Here is a 14,186-nt window from a genome sequence, read left to right on the forward strand (position 1 = left end):
ATGGATGCGCAGCCCCCGCGCGCTCCCCCCGCCGCCCCGCACGCTCGACAGCGCCGAAAGCGCGGGGGTCCGCGGCCGAGGGGCAGCAACGAGTTCAATGCCGGGGGATGTAGGGTAGGCCCGGCGGAGGCCGGTGACGCTGCCCCGGGGAAGCTGCGGCGGGCGCGGAGACGGGGCTGGAGGCGGCGGGGACCGGCCGCGCACAAGGTAGGTCCCCGGAGGAGATGGGGGAGCCCGGTGCACCGGTTGCCGCCGGCGGCTCTGCCCCTCTCCCGGCAGCTCTCGCCCTGCGAACCCGCCCCGCAGCCCCGCGGACACGCGCGGTGGATCAGCGCAAACCCGCACGCACCGGAAAAAATAATGATCCATGATCGTCCCACCCTGCCCGTCCCTCGGTTCCATTCCGCCCCTTCCCCGCTGCCTCAGCCGCGCTCTTGCAAACTAAGTCGCTCCGCTGCCTACGTCCCACATGCATTTCTCCCTTTGCAAAAAATTAAGCAAAATCAATTAAAAGGCACGAATAGGAAAGAGACCGAAGCCAGCTACACACCAATCTTCTTCCAGAGTCTTTCTTTGCCTCCATTTTTTTTGAGAGTTTCATCACTTATTTGTCAACAGTTCCTGTCCCGCATATTTGGCCCAAATGGGGAGGAGGCAAAACAAAAGCCATCCAGGGCTCGCTAAAGTTTTGCAATTTTGCACCAGGACTTTTTTTTGGGGGGGGGGGGGGGGAGAAAGGGGGAGGGAAGGGGAGGGGGCGATGCCTCTTGCAAAGTCCTAAGGAACCATGTTCAGGCGCTGCGTGTGGAGCGGGGCGCAGGCGTCGCAGTGCCCGGAACGTAAACAGCGGCGGGGCCGGGGGGATGGCGGGGGGGCGGACCGGGGACACGGCGCGGTACCGGCTGGGCTGGCCGGGGCGGGCGGGGTTGATGTCCGGGGGCACGGCACAGGACTGGCGCTGGGCTGGCCAGGATGGGGGGAATGCCCGAGGTATCGAGGCGGTACCGGCGCTGGGCTGGCCGGGATGGGGGGCTGGGTGGGATACCGGCGTTGTGCTGGCCGGGATGGGGGGCTCGCCGGGGTAACGGGGTAGTACCGGCGCTGGGCTGGCCGGGATGGGGGTCTGGGTGGGATACCGGAGCGGTACCGGCGCTCTGCTGGCCGGGGTACCGGGGCGGTACCGGCGCTGTGCTGGCCGCCGGCCCCGCCGTGCGGTGTTCGGTCACGAGTGCGCGGCACGCAGGCGCTGAGCGGCAGCGGGGGGACGGGGACGGGGCCCCACAAAGGCGCGGACGGTCCCTGGGTTGGTACCGCAGCCCCCGGGATGTGCCCGAAGAGTTGAGCGGTTCTGCTTAGCCGGGGGTAATTTGAGCTCCGCGAGTGTGCCCGACCCCAGCGGCGTAAAGCCGGGGTGAGGAGTGGCGAATTAATGCAGCAAACACTTGAAAATAATCTTATAATACACGGACTTGGGGTTAATTGTGGTGGTGGCTTCGCTCCGTGCCTCTGCCACACGTGCGGTGAAGCTCGGCGCGGAACGCGCACCCCGGCTGGTGCCGGCACCGCTCCCGGCACTGCACCCACGTGCCCTGTGAGAACCGGTCATAAAATCTAGAATGTATTGTAAATAGTGTTAAACAGGTGTTAAATAAACCAAATTTGCTTTTTCAATATGCATCTACAACACGCATTTAGAAATCGCATGGAAAAGAAGAAAAAAATGCTATAAAGTAGCTGCTGATACAAAAAAATCTGCAGGATGGAGATCCTGCAGTTCCTAAAACTATCGGCGGGTCTCATTTCTACAACACCCCCTAACATCTACTCTAAATTGATGCTGAGCAAGTATTGGGACCATCTGATTGCAATAGCAGGGTCAGAGTGCAGGTTTTGAACAACCCCCAGGTTCCACAGCGTGGCTTCTCTCTGAAGTGACATCCTTTACTTCCCCTCCACATCCCCCAAGAAAGGGAACATCAAAGGATACCCAAACCAGGGTCGGGGCTCATGGCTTTGGCAGTGCTCCTCTGGTTTGCTTTTTGCAATCAGTTAAGCATCCTAGGTATTATATGAAATATATTAAGTGTTAATGCAAAATTTAAAACACATTAAAATTCAACTTTGCAGGCCTTGCCGTTGATCTCTTTGGAACAATTCCTATTTTAATGATCCATGGATAAAGGCAGGAGAGGATGGAGTTCTAACAGGATTTAAGGCAGTGAGCTTCTCCTTCTGATTCTGCCAAGAACTGTTTGCAGAATCTTGAAAAATCATGTAATCTTTCTCTAACATCTTCGTGTTTGCAGATGATTGAACTTTATTATGGTATGGAAGTGTTTTATAGGCTATATATTGAAGTGTGTATTCCAGATGTCTGTTGGAGCAAGTGCATTATTAATCCATAATCCTGAGGAGATATATCCATATCTCGACCTTTCAGCCAAGATTACTCAATCTTAAAATTAAATACATGTGTACATCTGTAGGATTGAGGTCAGAATACAAGATAAATGGATGTTACTAGAGAATGATCAGACAAAAAACACATCATCCATCCATGCTGCAAAAGTCTACCAAAAGAGACAGAACAGAGACATAAAAGAAAATCAACTCATTTTTCTAAATATATTTTTTTTGGACATGGACAATCTGAGACTCTTGGTGTATCAAGCAAACTCACCAAGACTGTATCCATCACATACACCTGGAAACATCAGAGCACATTATGGAAGTGTGGAAGTAAATGTTTCAGAAACAACACAGTTTCTATCTATAGATCTCCAAAAATAGAAAATACTTTTTAAAGCTTGTTTTAAGACAGAAAGGATACCTATTCAACTACAGTTCATTATACCATGGAAATAACCTGTGTGTCAATAACAAAAAACCTATCCCAAACTTAAAAGAACTGGGGGAAGAAAAGGAGAGATGGAATGTGTACGTTGTGGATGATGAGAATATCCATATCCACAGCTGCATTAGACAGGATAAAAACATTCAGAAGCAATATTAAATTCCCATGCTTAGTGCTGATGAGGGTTGGGGCTGGTTTTCCCTCTGAGCAGATCATGGCACAGTTTTCCAACAGTGCCCAGAGCTGGGCCCCATCAGGCAGTGCTTGGGTGGGACATCCCAGGGCTGACACAAGACTGGCCTTCTTCTCAGTCAAAAATATGGGAAAAACACATCATTTTGACACTATATCACAAAACATTGTGATACAATAGGCTGGGCTGAACTCTGAAAAAAACACTAAAACTTTTTTTTTTTTTTTTTGCTGGATGTTAATGTAGCTTAAATTATTTAAGATCTAATCATGCCAAGGCGCTGGATCCTGACCTCGTTAGCTTAGGACTGGGAGCTGTCATTTAATTAATGTTGTACTGCACAGCTCATGCTGAAACCAGAGCTGAAGTTCTCTGCTGGGGAAGGCTCTGTGAAGACATGGCATCATTTCACCCCACTGAGCTCTAAAACAGTTAGTTCCCATTGCACAGAATGGACCTGACTAATCCTAAAACATTTTTGAAAATACTGTTTATCCTGTAAGATCTACCATGCTATACTTTCTTTACCTTGGGTTAAGATGGAAGATCAGATATTTACGTATTTCTCTGTTTTATGAAGGAAGCTGAAATACAATTTTTCTAGACATGGTAGATCAAAATCTTTCCCCTGCAGAAATTCCATCAACTAAATATTAAGTCCTGCTTCAGATGAGATTTGCAAAGATGTTTCCCTTAACCTCCCCGGGACTGCTGGCAAACCTGTATTTGCCTTTTGCAAGTTCAAATGTGTTGTTTTTAATGCAGATCTACCATGACTTCCACTTTGTGGTGGCTTGATTCGGGTTGGGCGCAGTAACAGGAACAAATGGAAGTGCTGATTTGCATGTGAAGCTGGAGATCCGTTTTAGCAAAGCTGCTCTGCCGAGGGCAGCGCCTCGGCGCGCTCAGCACCGGATCACATTAATCACAGGGTACTCAGCGAACCTATTCAGCCTCCTACAGAAAATACAGAAGTACATTTTTAGCAGAAAAAAAGAACTGTGAGTATCTTTGTGACAGTGTACAGATTTCTCAGGGCTTTCTGGAAAGAAACTTGGACTTCTGCCACCTGCTCCGATTGTGTTCATGCATAAATGATCCAGAGAACGGGTTGACATTACCTCTAATTAGGGGTAATAACAGCCTGCTGCTGAAAGGGCCCGTTCCCTTTCTCTTGCATGTACATCCCTCACTTTTCCTGCATTAGGTCTGGTGTTGATGCAGCCACGGGGCGAGTCAATTCAGTGACCCGATCCGGCAGAAAACTTAGCCATTAAGGAAAAAAAAAATTATTTCATTAGGTCAATCCACTGAAGCTCTGCAGCCATTTGATCGGTGCGATTCACAGTCTGGAGAGGGCTGAGATGAAGGGAGAGGGCAGGATACACCCTTTTGGTGGCCTTCCGCAATTGCACGGGTCACAGGTGAGAGCAAACCCCGGCCCTGAGCCGCAGCGTGACTTCAGAAGAACTCCCTGAAGCATTTCTAAGAGTTAATTAAGCATGGCTGACTCTTTTAGTTTCAGCTCACTCTAGAGTGGCAGTGTAGAGGCGCGTCATAGTGAGTAATAGCGTTGGAAATAATTTATCCTGTTCAGTTTGTACCTCAGGTGGAGCTGTAAAATGGGACAGAAAGGGAAAAGGGTGCACTGCTGTGGTCCTCATGTTGATCCTTACTGTATTTTTTGATGTTTAACAAACTGATTTTTCTTTTCTTTCTTACAGGAAAGGAATGTTTATTTCAAAGTTACAACAGTCAGGCTTGGAATCTCAAAGGGACACATGGGTCTGGTTTGGAAGAGGGCATGAGATGAAATGCCTTCGCTGATTCTGCAGGTCCTTTTTCATACTTTTCCTCTGAATGAAATACAAACTCAGCAGAACCTCAGTGTGTAATGTTGTATCTTTCAAAGCCCTTTCCAATAAACAGGAATAAGAGTGATGGACAGGAAAATAGAGGAACAGTGAGTTCAAGGAGTCTATTTTAATACAATTATTTAGAAAGACACTTGAAGTCCTTGTCAGATGTATGTCTCTTGCAGGTGGTTCTTCTATTTAGAGAAATCTGATTTTACGGAAGAGGTCAAGACCTAGTGCAGTAGTACTCCCTCATGATGTTACAGTTCAACCATAATTTTGCACAGAAACAAGAAGAAATAGTGAACAATCCACGTTGGTTATGTATGTGTACATAAACATTTGTCATAGCTTATGAGAAGCAATGCAAAATATTTTTAAGTATATAATTCCACAGGACAGAGACTTAAATGTTTTTCTGAGATGCAGAGGAAGTTCTAGTTACTGTTTTTGATGGTTATCATATCTCTCAAGAAAAAAGTGATAAATCACAATTGGTTTGCTCTTAGCCTCAGGTACCGGTGGGAGACAGAGAATGTGGATTGTGGGGTGGTCTTCTGGGTTTTTTTGGGGGGTGTTAATAAAGCACACCAAAGAAAGAGTAGTGTTTTAAAATCACAGACTCGTTTAAGTTGGGAGAAACCTTTAGGATGATCAAGTCTAACCACAAACCTAACACTGCCAAATCCACCTCTCAATTTTAACTTATGCTGGACTTCAACTCAAATGGATCCTGCACAGCAGTACTGCCACCCAAAAAAGAGAAATATTGTGGCCAAAATTCAATGGAGTCGGTGACAGAACAGCAGAGGCTTTTATGGAAAGACTAAGTCAAACTCATTCTTCTGCTGAGGTGTTTTAATGCCCCTGTAGATAAAAATCTCACCCGAAGTTGTTTATAACAAGAGGACCGTGTTTATTTCCTGAGAAGGGAATGAGATCAAATCTACATGGTACAGAGAATGCCTCTGAAGACTTCAAATACTTAAGATTATTTTTCTTGGATGTTTTCACTACATCTTTTTAAAAAGAATGCCTTGTACATGAAAAGCATCAAGTGACCTTGTTGGTATCGATTGTTGTTCCCTTTGTTGTGCTTAAGGAAGTGAAGAATCTTGCAAATCAGAAAGGTGTGAAGAACAAAGCAAAAATGTTAAAGACAATCTGCCGTGATTTTCCTACTTGTAAATAAGGTGGAAAAGGTCAAAACAATACAAACTAACGATGCTTTTGGTTGCTAATGAAACTAGCATGGATTCATCTCCTAGGTGACCATCCATGTGCCTGTTAATAGTAAAAGTATCCTTGTCGAGTATTATTTGTATTGTTAAAATCCTGTTTTTCTCAACTACAAATTGATAGCAACAGGTTTGTTTCTTACACATCCCTTAAGTCTCCTGACGCACACATTTGACGTGGCACAAGCAGAGTATTGCCTCACCTTTTCAGAAATCACCTTCAGAACTCTGCCAAGTATTCACTAGGGAGTTCTGCTCTACGCCTCAATTTTTCTCTCTGTAAAACACAGAAAAAATGAATTATGGTTTAAAAGGTGTATGTGAACCAGGTAATAAAAAATCTTTCAACACTGGCATGGGTAGATGTTGAAATGTTCTGCTTAATCAAGCTTATCAAGTGCTTGCTGATAAAGGCAGGTTTATCAGGAGCTCTGGGCCTACCAAACGTAGTGAAAAACCTGAACTACGTGACAAAGGGTGAGCTGGGTCAGTTTTAATTAGAAGAGAGGGAGGATGTTCTAACCGGTCTGCATCCACATGTTTGGTCCGGTCTGGACAGGTGTAGATTAGATGTTTGAGCATTTTAGGACGAGGGACTACACGAGGAAGAGGCTGAGGCACGGCGTTGTGTTTTGTTCTGAGGGACGTGTTGCAGGGGGACAGCCCATCCTGTCCGTACTGGGCTGAGGGGCACAAACCCCCCGGAAACCACAGATTCCCGTCAGCTGCACTCTGGCTGAGCGGCTCACCCGGACAACGCCGCGGGGGCTCCGGCCGGGGATCGGCCCCGCGGCCCCACAGCCCCACGGCCCCACAGCCGCAAGGCCTCACAGCCCCACGGCCCCAGAGCCGCACGGCCCCACAGCCCCACAGCCCCACAGCCCCACGGCCCCACAGCCGCAAGGCCCCACGGCCGCAAGGCCTCACAGCCCCACGGCCCCACAGCCACACGGCCCCACAGCCGCACGGCCCCATACACGCGAGGCCTCACGGCCCCACAGCCGCACGGCCCCACAGCCCCACAACCCCACAGCCCCACAGCCCCATGGCCCCACGGCCCCACAGCCGCACAGCCCCACGGCCGCAAGGCCTCACAGCCGCAAGGCCTCACAGCCCCACGGCCTTACGGCCCCACGGCCCCATGGCCTCACGGCCCCACAGCCGCACAGCCCCACAGCCGCACAGCCCCACGGCCCCACGGCCCCACAGCCCCACGGCCCCACAGCCCCACGGCGCCACAGCCCCACGGCCCCACGGCCTCACGGCCCCACAGCCCCACGGCGCCACAGCCCCGCGGCCTCACGGCCCCACGGCCCCACGGCCCCGCGGCCTCACGGCCCCACGGACCCACGGCCCCACAGCCCCACGGCGCCACAGCCCCGCGGCCTCACGGCCCCACGGCCCCACGGCCCCACGGCCTCACGGCCGCACAGCCTCACAGCCCCACGGCTCCACAACCCCACGGCCCCACGGCCCCACGGCCTCACAGCCCCAAGGCTCCACAACCCCACGGCCCCAGGGCCCCACAGCGCCCTCAGGGCCGCGTCTCTCCGGGCGTGGCGCCCCCTGGCGGCGGGCGGCGCCGCCGGGGCCCAGCGCCCGCCCGGGCGGAGGCTCGAGGCTGCCGGGAAGCGGCGGCGCGCGGCGGGGCGGGGCCGGGGGCGGGGCCTGGCGGCGCGGGCCAATGGGACGCGGCGGGGCGGGGCGCGCAGGCTCGCGGGGCGCGCGGCGGGCGCGGCCCCGGGGCGGCAGAGCCGCGCTGCCGCCATGGGGTGTTAGCGCGGCCGGGCCCGCTCCGCCGGAAAGAGCCGCCGCCGCCCGCCGGCCCCGCTCCGCCTCGCTCCGCTCCTCCGCCCCGAGCCCATGAGCCTGAACGAGCACTCGATGCAGGCGCTGTCCTGGCGGAAGCTCTACCTGAGCCGAGCCAAGCTGAAAGCCTCCAGCCGCACCTCCGCGCTGCTCTCCGGCTTCGCCATGGTGAGCGCCCGGCCCGGCCCGGCCCGGCCCGGCCCGGCGGGCGGGGGGTGGCACGGGGCCGGGAGCGCTGCCGCCGCTTCTGCTTCTCCCGCCGGAGCCTGCTGCGGTGAGGACGGGGGGGCCGGGCCCGGCGCGGCGTGCGGCACCTGGAGCGGCGGGGAGCGGGGCGGGCGCTGCTGCCGCCGCCCCGGAGCGCCCGGCCCGCTCCGGGCCGCGCTCCCGGCAGCTCGCTTCGGTAACTCGTTTGTTTTGGAGCGCTTCATGGCACGAGCTCAGAGCTGCCTCTCGGCTTTTATCTCCGCCAGATAGTGCAAGATTTGTTTGACTGTTACGTGTTTTCCCCGAGGGGGATGCTCGGGACCGCAGAAGCCGCGGTGCCTGCCGCGTGTGCCGTGGGCAGCTCCGCTGGGTGCGGGGTCACCGTGTCGTGTTGCGGGTGTCGGGAGCCGAGGGGCCGCGCACGGAGCCCCGCAGCGCTGCCCGGGTTGCGGGGTTCCCATCCCGCTCCTCTCTCAGGCCGCACGCGTGGCTCAGCGAGGGCAAGGGCAGCTGTTGCGCTGAAGCTTCTTTTAGATAAACCAAGAAATACAACCGATTAAAGTTTGCGGTGCCGCTCAGACTCATCCATCATCAGTGCTTTGCAGTTGTGAGGTTTCTAGTTTTTATTTAAGGAAAACTTGAATGTTACTTGGTTTGGAGTTTTGTGCGTGGTTTAGAAACGTTTTTTTATTAGCGTGTGTTTTCTTCCGAGTTTGATGTGAAGCGCAGTCTAGTTATCCGAATTATGTCATGTATGAAAGTTCCTTATAATTTGAAATACAGTAACTCACAGATTTCGTCATCTGCCCAGACATCTGACATGCAAAGCTGCAAACTCTGCCCGCAACCCCTTTATGCAGCTGTTAAAATGCTTCATGGTTTATAAATTTGCAATTTCACTCCTCTGACTTGCTTTATTTTGATTTTTTTGCCCCGCTTTTAACAAACTGAGTACTTTAGCCATTGAATCTACTCCTTTCCAGAGCCATTGTTCCAATGATGCTGTTGGAAACCACAGCAGCCTCCTGACGGTCAAATAAATGTCACTGTCCTCCTTCAGTGGCTAAAAACAGCCCACAGCTCTTCGGGAGGTGGTGGAGCGCTGCCCGGGTGACTGACAGGCGGCTGTGTTCTGCGCTTCACTCGCTTCTCCTTGGCTAACGCATCCGCCTGGAGCTCACACGCCGTCTCTGATCATGAGTTTCCCTTGTTGAACGCCCGTCCTGCCATCCCAGAGCAGTTTGTGGCTGCTTGAGACAGGCTTTTGCCTTTAGAGAGAACTTGGGGGGAAATGTACTTTGTTGGAGTTTATAAATTTTCTAAGGGAAGTTGCATCTCAATGTAAATGCTGTTGTTTTAAGGTCATACTTAACATCTTGAATTCCTTGGTCTCAAAATCCATGGATGTATGAGGTGAGGTTTCTACTTGTTTCTTAATTCTCTAGAATTCTAGGGGTTTAGTCTCCTGCTGTTGAAAGCTGCTGCTTTTGAATTTGTTGCTTAGGTTATTTCAGGAAAAAGCTATTTCATTCCAATTAAGAAAATCTCCAATTGCCAGGAATGCTACGTGTGAACAATCATATTTAAGTTTTTCCAAAGAAAAAAAATCCACTTTTTTTTTCCTTCCTTTAACAAGTTCAGCATGGAAATCCACCCACAGTCTCTTTGATTTTGCACTGACAGACCTAGTCCTAGTCCTCTAGCTAAGACTTCCTAATCTTGGTTCAGAAGAGCTGAGTTAACCTTCGAGTATTTTTAGATGTCTTTTAAAAACTTTGCTGATCTTTTAGAGCTGTCCCTCTGCCTTGAAAAGCTGGGCTGTTCTGTCTCACCTGTGCATTGTTTACTGACTGCAGTTCTTTGGCACCTGGTACTTTAACAAAATGCTGCTGAAGTACATTCTCATCTTGGATCAAAGCTGGCAACAGCGATGAAGGGTCATTGTTCCTCTCTTTTCCTTATCAGGCAAGGAAGAAAGAGCTTAAATGACACATCCAGGACCAGCCAGTGAATTGATGGGAATTGTCTGGAGCAGGACGTGCCAGTTTCCATGCCAGCCCCATTGATCCTTACTCTTTGATTAGAGAGTGCTCTAGTAGAAGCTAAGTTTATCCCCGTTGAACTGCTCCCCTTTCACGGACTATTTTTATGTCTAGCTGCAGCCATTTGCAAAGTTGATTCCCGCAGGATTGGTGATGTACCCTGGTGGATTGAGGCATGCCAAAGGCAAGGCATTGCTCGGGTCAGTGAGGTGGAGTATGAAATGCTCAGTCAGGTTTCAAAGCCTGAGTTGTTATGAGAAGATTAAAAACCTGTTTTACGATTCGTTTTCAGAGCTCCACATCAGGATTTGCTACCATGTGTGAGCTTCAGAAACAGTTGCAGGGGCTGGTGATGGCGACTGATGTGAGAGCTGAGCTCGCCCCAGTAATCCTGAGCATTTCCTTCACGCAGGTTTCCATGGATGCTGTCATCCAGCGCCATATGTCTGAGGGAAAATCCATGAAGTTTATAGCCTCATTTAGTACACTTTTCCAATTTATGGAGCCAGCTAGTAGTATCAATCCCCCAAATTCTTAGAGGTAGAGAAATAAATTGTAGATTGTAGGGGATGTATAGTGCATTCAAGAAGGGAGGATTCATTCCATACACTGGTGGGGGCATCAGATATTTCTCACTTCTGTATTATAGACCAGATATTGTTGCATGATCTTCCCCTCATGCTTGGTTTATCTGTTTTTATTTTTCACAGTGAATAGGCTGCTGGCAGGTTATTTTTGTTTGAACAATTATTCTGGCTTGTTTGCATTGTTTTGTCACCAGGGACACATAACACAGCAGCATGACAATTTTAAAATACAGGAGTCAGAAACCATAGGAAAGTTGTTAAATGCCACTAGTTATAAAACCAGAAGACTCAACATCTCCTCCTGCCACCAATTAACAGCTTTGTGAAAATAACTGAGTCAGAACTACGGGTCTGAATTACACACTGTGGTCGGCTTCCTTATATGTAGGATTCAGAGGCTGATATTTACCAGGCAGCAGTTTTCTTTTAAATATCTTTAGTGGTCCAAGCTGGCTGGGCTTTGTCCGGATGGGATATTTATGATTCAAATATTGACTATCAAAGAACTGTCAACTCTTGCCTTTAAAATATGGCCATATGAAATATGTCCTGAAGACAGCTTCAGTCATGTTCTGCAGAAGACTGACTGCAGTGATAAATATTTTTGAAGCTGATTTCCATAATAACAGTTGCTGCTGAAGTAAGGTTAGGGGGGACCTGGGGCTGCTGGTGTCTGGTGTACAGGTGCTCAAGACAGCATTGTCTTTGTCTAGTAAAGGTCACTTGGCTGTTCTAAATACTAAAACAGTCTCTATAGAAGGTTTTAAGTGGCATTTAGCTGGGTTGCTGGTAGAATAGCATGAAACTGGCATTTTGTAACCTGCAGGAGCCACAGGCCCAGTTTTGTGGCTTCTGCTTCCACTTAGCCTTCTGTAACGCTGCTGCACTTACAGGTTAGAGCTGTGCTGCAGAATCTTCCCCCATGCAAAAAGTTTCTTCTGTTCCAGTCGCAAAAGGAAAGTTTTGTGCCTCCTTTGAACATCCCTGTCTCGGTTATAGTCGAGCAAGGCAGGCAGTGTGGAGTGTTTGGGGCTCCTGCTGTTCTGTCTTGGAGCAGCTGTGGGTGGCTGCTGTAGTTTGGAGGATGTAAAGAGGATACTGAGCCTCTGGATAATCTGAACTTGTACTTACTGAATGGATTTGCTGTAAGTTACACTGTGTAGAGGGGTATTACCTCCTCAAGATGCATTTGCTCCAATCACACAGGTATTGCCTTTTCATGTTTGCTAGCAAAATAAAATGAGCTCCTGTATTTGTATTCCAGTGTCAGCATCAGCAAATACTAATGTGTTTTGCCATTCTGCAGCACACAATAATCTGCAGAGTCAAGATCCTGGACTAATGGATGAATGATGCTTAGTTTCCCTTCTGTATGAAACCAGTAAATAAGATCATTATTTTGACTTGTCTGTTTTTAATTTCCGGTGAGTTACTCTGGCTCGTACAGAGCCTCTGTATGAGTTGTTTATAACTCTTTATGAATGGTGCAGACAGTCTGTGAGAGCCTGGCTCTGCGCCTCTGTCTCTGGAGTGAATTGTACTGTCAGGAAAATGGGGAGCCAGCCAGAGGAGCCGATTCCCAGTGATGCTCTGACACTCAGCTCATTATTGAGTTTCCTCTGCGGTCCCACCCATAGACAAGCAATGATGGATGGGCCCTCAAAAATGCAGTTGTGATGTTTGATCAACACAGCTTTCTTTTAAGCCATTCCTGACGTGCTAGACTGTATAAAATGCAGTTCAGTCCCAGTACAGGGTTATATTCCCACCAACCTGAGCTCAGAGGCATCTTTGTGGGGAAGGGGAGGAGAGGCAGTAAATAATAAATATTAGCTCATAGATTATACAGATTTACTTGAGATAAGGCATTTTATTTCCTTTTCTGTAGAGAGCACTGTCTACTGATCTGAAAAAAGATGTAAGCCTGTGATTTTAATTTAAAAGCAGGGCCTTTATTTAAGTCACTCTGGTCTAATAAGACATGGGAGCCTTATGAATAAGTAAGTGAAATTAACTCAGTCACTATATTGAACTTAAAAAGAAGTTGGAGTGCAGATTTTTCTTGAGGGCAAGTTGTTAAATTTCCTGCAATATGGTAGTAATCAGGCTGCCGTGACTCTGAAATCCAGGACTGTTGAAGGCTTAACACGGTTATGTGCCAAAATTCAGTTATCTTCTAAAAACATCTGAATGCCCACCATTTTTAGGATTATGAGAGCTTCAGTCTCGTGTCCTAATGTCACGAGTCCTGTAGTTTTGTCAAGAAGCTGTACTTCAGATGTACAGCTTTGTCAAGAGCCATAGTAAATCTGTCAGTCATATCTGTAGGATGATCTGAAGTTAAAGTTAGCTCTTCTTTGAACCAGGGATTAGCCCAGATGACCTCTTGAGGTGTCTTCCAGCCCACGTTACGCTGTGATTACGCAGCAAGGCAGGGCACTTGCAGCACAGCAGCTGCACAGTCAAATCACGCAGCAAGTGTTCAGAGAAGCTTTGAAAGTGGTGAAGCATAAGGTGCTAAAAGTGTTGTATTGGAAAGTGTGCAGCCACTGACGACAGCTCCTGCCCTGAGCAGCTCATCTGAACAAGTAGAGCAGGAACATATCCTGCCTGGAATGTCAGCACCTACCTGTGAGTTCAGGCTTTGTATGAATTTGAATCATATCAGGTGACCTCATCAGGGCCCTGTTCTTGCAGGTATTACTTTACAAGAGCAGTTGTGATCTGTTTATTTTGAAATTGCAGCATGAGCAAAGGAGGGAAGAACTTCTGACGCTTTGCATTGCTGTTAGAAAACAGGCACAGGCCCTCATGGTGAAAAATTAAGGTTTTGTTTTAGGTGCCTGGCTCAAGCTTGGCCCAGGAAGTAAACTCGGAGCTGAAAAGAGTTGGCAGTTTTTCTGCTAGTTTACACTGAAAGAGTTCCCAAATTAGCTTTGCTGAGAGTTTGAGGAAACAGAAAACATGAACTGATTTTTCACTTACGGGTCAGGCTGGGGTTACTCTGCCAGACATGAACACAAGGAGCTCAAAATCAGATGCTTGATATCATTAGTATGGAGGCGTTGATAAATGGAATTATAAAATGTCTTCAATGTTTGGCAAACTAAATACAATCAGTTCTTAAAAGAAAATAAAGTCTTCATCTCATGAAGCTCTTTAGTGCCATGTTTATATTATCATACCAAGAACTAGGATAAAGGATTAAAGTGTCTTGTCATGCTGCATGGCTTTGAGTCTAGGCACAGCAGAAGACTTACAAGAAAAATCTTTAAGTATGAAAATTAATCCTCAGTGGTGAAGGATTGCAATTGTTCTGTGAAAAACACAGGAAGCCCAACATCCCACGAGTACATTGCGACTTAACAAGCAATCCTGCAGAAGAGGAACCTGACAAGCA

The 14,186-nt window shown here is 48.9% G+C and overlaps 3 protein-coding genes across 7 annotated transcripts in view; 1 reads left to right on the top strand and 2 right to left on the bottom strand.

Annotated features, from left to right (window-relative positions):
- KDM2B (lysine demethylase 2B) overlaps positions 1-804 on the bottom strand; it is a 107,141-nt gene extending 106,337 nt beyond the window's left edge. For all 4 annotated transcript variants that reach the window (XM_068208460.1, XM_068208450.1, XM_068208452.1 and 1 more), the window contains exon 1: positions 551-804. In XM_068208460.1, coding sequence (XP_068064561.1) covers positions 551-601 — 51 coding nt within the window. In that variant the 5' untranslated portion in view covers positions 602-804. The remainder of the gene's footprint in view (positions 1-550) is intronic.
- The window catches only part of LOC137484551 (calcium release-activated calcium channel protein 1), a 19,346-nt gene continuing 5,160 nt past the window's right edge, over positions 1-14,186 (top strand). The window contains exon 1 of one of the 2 annotated variants that reach the window (XM_068208467.1): positions 1-207. In XM_068208467.1, the coding sequence (XP_068064568.1) occupies positions 1-207 (207 nt within the window). Of the gene's footprint in view, positions 208-7,854; positions 8,119-14,186 lie in introns of those variants that run through there. The other variant, XM_068208468.1, reaches the window with a different exon arrangement.
- Positions 11,894-14,186, bottom strand: part of MORN3 (MORN repeat containing 3) — a 24,784-nt gene continuing 22,491 nt past the window's right edge. The window contains exon 8 of the transcript XR_011004916.1: positions 11,894-12,012. The gene's annotated coding sequence lies outside the window, so the exon portion shown is untranslated. The remainder of the gene's footprint in view (positions 12,013-14,186) is intronic.

This window comes from Anomalospiza imberbis, chromosome 18, assembly GCF_031753505.1.
Source record: "Anomalospiza imberbis isolate Cuckoo-Finch-1a 21T00152 chromosome 18, ASM3175350v1, whole genome shotgun sequence".
Lineage (NCBI taxonomy): Eukaryota > Metazoa > Chordata > Aves > Passeriformes > Viduidae > Anomalospiza > Anomalospiza imberbis.